We start from the raw sequence: 6,000 nt of genomic DNA, 5'->3' as shown, positions 1-6,000 counted from the left end.
AGAGTTCAGAGATCTTTAGTGTTTGTGCATAACTTGCCACCCACTTCTCTCCCTGCAGACAGCGGGGAAAAAAAAAAAAGTACATTTCAGTTTTCATACTCATTGACTTAGAAACAAAGTCAGCCAAGCTTCCGACAGGAATTCACACAGTGAAAAGTCCTTCCTCCAAAAATATACAGAATCGCTCAACTCCTTTTCATTCTCATACATCGTTTAAAAAACTATTAAAACTCTGATTTTTTTTTTCAAGCAGCATATTTTGCATTTGTCACCGGCAGGTTTGTTGTAGAAATCCTAGAAAGTTAAAATTATATCATACCATACAAAAACATGTAAACAAAATGGATATTTTTTAAAAGGCATGCATGCTCTTGAAGAGGATTAAAAAGTGTTTATTTTTGGTAAATAAAAGATACCTTGCTTAGCATTTTTAAAAGCACCTTAGTGATTTAGGAGCCTAAGCCCAAATAACTTAAGTTTAGATTTGGGCTCCTAAATATCTAAATCAATTCTGTAAAATTACTTAAGCACTTTGAAAAATTTTTGCCATGTCTCTGAACTTGCAGAATGAGATTTTCTGTAACCAGCAGCTAACTTTGAATCTGAGACAACGTTCGAGAACGTCTCATTAATGTAATTCAGTCATCAGCTGCAATTTTTTGGATCCCCATAACTTCGTTTATGGTATCTATGAAAAATTTTTCCAAGGTAGATAGATATTCTGTGACACCGCTTTGCAAGTTCCTTTTTCATAGGCAACACAGGATACAACAATCAAATTTGAACAGGAATATGATTATATTAAATGTTCCTCCTGAATAACTATTAGTGTCAAAGACTGTGTTATTTGTTCAACCTGTTAAGACTGAGAAAAACAAACTTACAAAAACATCTGTAGCGCAGCATTAGGTAAGAAGAAGGAGCATTTTTGGCACCATACATTTTTAAATCTAAGCTTTTAGGCCCAAAGTATAGCAAGTTAAACGTACACAGTGGCAGCTGGGAAACCCTCATCTGAAATACAACATTTTTAGAGGATTTTTTTTTTTTTGAAGATGCTATTTTGTAATCATCAGCTGATCTCCATGTAATGTATACACTGGAATTTAGCCTAAATATTCGTACCAAATGTTTACATATATACCTTAGCACTCATATGTATAATACAAGTATATTGCACCCACAGAACGGCCAGAATCCATGTTAATCTAGTCAGGCATAAAACGTAGTGTCTTCTTTTTGCTCTTCATTTATCTTCTTAGTGTACTGACTAACCAATTTAACATTTTCTTTGAAATTTAGTTGCCAGGTTGCTACTTTACCTTGGGCCATAGCGTTATGGTCTGTACCTATATTGGTAAGTGTTATCCTGAAGTTACATGTGCTTTGCAATTCAGCAATACCTAGTTGATAGCTCTGTAAATAATTCCTTGAAAAAGGAGAAGCTTGCCGAATTTTTTTTACGAAGTGCACGGGGCAACCAACGATTCTGTGTTTTGCCAGCAGGTGTCTCACTCCACACACCAAAAAAACACCGCATCAGCAAGTTTATATAAATCCACCCTCTATCAAGGATCCCATAGGCACAAGATTTGCTAAAGCACTGGTAAAAATACCTCTACAGCTGGCTTTATTCTGTACTCAATTGCACAACTTCATCCAATTCGCTGGGCTGGTCTTTCTTCCTCCAAAAGTGGTCTAAGGTATGCTGCAGTTGCTAAAAGGGCTTCTGGTTTTCTTGGTCCTCTGTTTGTTTGGTCTAAGGTTGATGACATCTCCACCATTAAGAGTGCTAGAATTTTGGTTGGCGTGACTTCCACCAGCTGTATTAAAAACACCTACGGAATTTAAAGACAAGAAAAGTATTTGTAGTTCTTTACTTCTTGCAGCATAATACGTTAACACTTAAGACGCAACACTTAACTAGCATAGCAGTGCACCTCAAATGCATACTCGTACTTTTTAAAGGCTCATTCCATTTCTGGGTCAATTTTGCAGCTAAATTTGAAGTAAAGCCAGTTGGAATTACTAGCTAGGAAGTATTTAAAGCCAGTATACATCTATGTAATTGAAGGGCAGCATATACACTCATCTGCGTGTGCGTATGCTACTCATTGCATGGTAGCAAAAGTTATGGTTAGTTGAGTAATACAGTAAAAGAAAAACATGACAATTTTAAAGTTGGAAACTTTGCTGAGATGAAGGTAAGGAAAAAACGTGAATAAAAAGGGAGTGTTTTAAGGAAAATAGATGAACTGACTCAGAAACGCTTTAGAGAAGGAGTACAGAAGTTCAGTGTTCCCTTACAAAGGGCAGTTTACAAAGACCTTCTGATTACACGCCAGATTCTTTCACCATGAGTCTCTTGTAAATCTGCACCAAGATGAGTAACGCAAATACTAATTACATTAAAAAAACAAGAAGCATCCTTTCTCAAGTCCTTACACAATGTTTGTTTAAATGAATTTAATAAAAGGGCACTTGACAAACATTAGCTAGAAACTTCAGTACACCAGTTTGACGGTCTTGTAACTTTAGAGAGTCACAAAGTTATTTCACAGAAGGAAAGGAGACAATATCCTAAGACAGGAAGGTAATAATTAGACCCCAATTCACCCTGTACTAACTCCATAAGGAAACAAAGGAGACCATAAGCTTTGATGGCACAAAATACTGTTTCGGGTTTTTTATTACAGTATACATACCAATCTTGTTACTGCTTGTATGTACTAGTTCTGGATCTTCTGCTGTTTGTTGCTTCAGCCTTTGAAGATATTTATCAGCCAAATACTTAAAAACTGGAATGTTAAAAAGAAAAAAGCGACATCAGAGTGTGCCTAAAAATAATCTTCCTATCAGTAATAACACCTCTGGATCAAAATTCTGCGTGGTGACACCAGTGCATTCGACACCAGAGGTTTAGCACGACCTGGTGATGATTGTGTCTGGCAGGCCTGTGCAGAATCCAGATTAGACCAGTGTCTACCCAGGTCTCAGAGTTTGCCGTACCAGGCTCTTGCACAGCAGATAGAAACATCTCAGCACTCCTGTCATAAAGCTGGCACATACATATTGCTAAATGTTCCAATTCATGCAACCTGCAACTTTTTAAAGTTATGTCAGAATTTTTTATATATATATATATACACACACACACACTTTTGCAAGAAACCTTAGAATGGTAACAGTTATGTAAAGTAAGGCTATGGGTAAAACTTGGCAGCAACATTTTTCTCATCAACTAATGCTGCCCCCATTTGTATTGGGGTAAAAAAGTCAACCTAGGATTCTGAAAAAATCTACAATATAAGAGAATTCTCAGAATCCTAGATGTGTTATGATTATTTAAATTTGTAATTAATTTACTTAACTCCTGTAAAGATGATACAGAAACATTCTACATTTTCTCTTGCAGATCTTTTTTCCAAGGTGAATGACATTAACAGAGAAGAAACAGCTAGTTTACTATTAAGTTTGCCTGATTAAGCGAAAAAATAAGTTATCAGAGTCTGCAATTCACTACTGTTCAAACCTACCCCACAAAAGACAGCGGAAGAATTTTCTAACAGTACTCTTATGAAATTAAATATATACATTAAAAAGTGATACTTGGGAACCAATAAAATGTCACCAGTATACAAATGGCTGCAAGAGATCCCATCTTTTAATGTACTTTATTTAAAGATAACTAAACGATGAAATAATTATTTATATAAATTATTAGCTATTAATAATTACAAAATAATCTGTTCAACAATTTGTATATTGTAGTAACTGAACTTCTACATAGAAGTTTTTTCAAAGCTCAGTGCTTACTGACAGTCATTAGGAGTAAGCAGCCGTAACACACTGGCGTTTCTAAATACTGAAGCTACGTGCTGTTTGTGGAAGAGAAGGGACAGATGTACATGAAGAAATGGGCCTAACATACCGCTATCAAGTAATTCTAGTTATGTTTAAAGTGGGCTCCTAAGAAATACAGAAAGGATTGCAACAACATGGGAAGTAACAGATCAGCTCCGAACCAGAGAGGTACAGCAGAGGGCAGGACAGACACCTGCTCTGCTCTCTCTCCTACCTTCAGTTACGTTTAGGTCTTCCTTCACAGATGCTCGGTAGAACCTTAATTTTAGCTTTTTTGCCAGCGCTTCTGCCTCTTCACTGCACAAAAGAAGAAGAATTTGTACATACTAATTTGTATTATTTGCCAGCATTTATTCTTAATAGACAAAATGCTTTGTGGTAAGTTAAACATGACTAAGTGGGTGAGAAACTCAGTCAGGCAAAAAAATACCTGATCCCTAACTTCTTTACAATATCTCCACTATGACAAGAAAGTATTTTACATGCAGTTTCTTTATGACCAAAAGCGATTGCTTTTCAGTATTTGACTTCGTTAACTAAAATTTCCCAGAGTTCAAAGACAGCTGTCAGTGAAACCAAAGGGAGGAGGCTGTAATTAACAGCACTAGAATCAGAACAATTACCACTGCAAAGTCAAAACAACAACAACAAAGTAATCCTTAAGTATATTTTAATGAAGTAGTAGACTATGCAATCAGACGAGTGCAGAGATGAAATGAAGAATTATTTTTTTCTGTGAAGTGAAAGAAAACTTGTGCTAAATTTTAAGGAAAAGTTGAGGAAACACGAAAAATTCACCAAGGCAAATCACATCATCAGAAAGATGAAGTTACTGAGGCAGACGGAGCATTCTGAGAACAAAACCTAAGTGACATACCATGAATAAAGGAGGAGTTCAAATGCAATTTTGCTTTTCCTTTGAAAAATCCATAGTATTCTTTGCAGAGGGAGGACAAGCTGATTTATGGCATCAATGATAGCAAACAGAGAACAAAGCAAGCCAGTGCAGGAAACAACGAAAAGAAGAAATAATTTACATCTCTCAGGAAGATGGTAGAAATAAAGAAGTGGAGAATGATCAGCTTCATCATGCAATATTTTCTACATGAAAGGCTGTGGCAAATGAAAGTTAGCATTTGTTAAGCTGATTTTATGGCAAGAATGAAATTGGTCACATATACAAACACGGAATGAATTGACAGTAAAATCCATAGAGAAAAATATAGCAAAGAAGGACCAGCACCATGCAATTTGAGAATATTAACAGATATGGATTTTGGTAGAGTTATAATGTTTTGATAAAAATGAGCAATAAAAACAAATTAAAGAAAAGCGAAACCAAAAAATATTAAGATACTTTTTCAAACAACCTGTTTAATACTACTACTTCATTTTATCTAGCATTCACTAGCCAAGCTAGATAACGTAACTTCACTGGTGCACAGCACAGTTTAACAGTAACTAAATTCTAACAGGAGAGAAAATTTACAGTTTTAGGATTTCTGATTAAAAAAAAAAGAGAGAAAATCATATCATGGCACAACCAAACTCTTAATGCTATTCTTATTTTTTTTTTTTTTGGCTGTCACTTCAGAAGAAGGCGTGAAGCAAACAGAAAGCTCCTAGCTCGGCAAGCACATCTGCCCAAGTAACTACACTCACGCAGCAATACCTGTATCTTAAGTCTTCACCAGAACTCCCTCAGATTTGGGGTTTTTTTAAACATATGTATACAGGGGGCATGTATTGTTCTTTAAAAACAGTAAGATAAAACTCCTACTTCTTTATACAAGAGTCATCAAGAAGATCAATCTTATTCTGCACAAGAACTGTGGGAATGTCTCCAACTTCAGTCATGACCTTCTCCTTCCAGGTAGGGATGGCTTTGAAGGACTCTCTGTCAGTTGTAGAAAACACCAGAACACAAGCCTGGGCTCCTAGAAATATAAAAATAAATACAAAAAACTCAACAAATATTAAAAACAAAAAAAAAGAATCATCATATATAATGTACTTCAAATATGAGGGATTTTTCAAGTTTCTTCCGTAAAAGTGCACTTTTACCACCAGCTTGCGTCAAAAAGTCTCCAAATGAAAATAGACTGCCGGATTATTTTGATCATTATATCCATTATT

The 6,000-nt window shown here is 35.6% G+C and overlaps 1 protein-coding gene across 4 annotated transcripts in view; it reads right to left on the bottom strand.

Moving 5' to 3' along the window:
- Positions 1-376: 376 nt before the first annotated feature.
- RAB23 (RAB23, member RAS oncogene family) overlaps positions 377-6,000 on the bottom strand; it is a 40,927-nt gene continuing 35,303 nt past the window's right edge. For all 4 annotated transcript variants that reach the window (XM_074581542.1, XM_074581543.1, XM_074581539.1 and 1 more), the window contains 4 exons: positions 5,645-5,801; positions 4,079-4,161; positions 2,706-2,798; positions 377-1,838 (listed from right to left, as the gene is read on the bottom strand). In XM_074581542.1, coding sequence (XP_074437643.1) covers positions 1,699-1,838; positions 2,706-2,798; positions 4,079-4,161; positions 5,645-5,801 — 473 coding nt within the window. In that variant the 3' untranslated portion in view covers positions 377-1,698. The remainder of the gene's footprint in view (positions 1,839-2,705; positions 2,799-4,078; positions 4,162-5,644; positions 5,802-6,000) is intronic.

Source organism: Larus michahellis, chromosome 3, assembly GCF_964199755.1.
Source record: "Larus michahellis chromosome 3, bLarMic1.1, whole genome shotgun sequence".
Taxonomy (NCBI): Eukaryota; Metazoa; Chordata; class Aves; order Charadriiformes; family Laridae; genus Larus; species Larus michahellis.
Note: the sequence above shows the minus strand (reverse complement) of the source record. Positions and strands in the feature narration are given on the sequence as shown.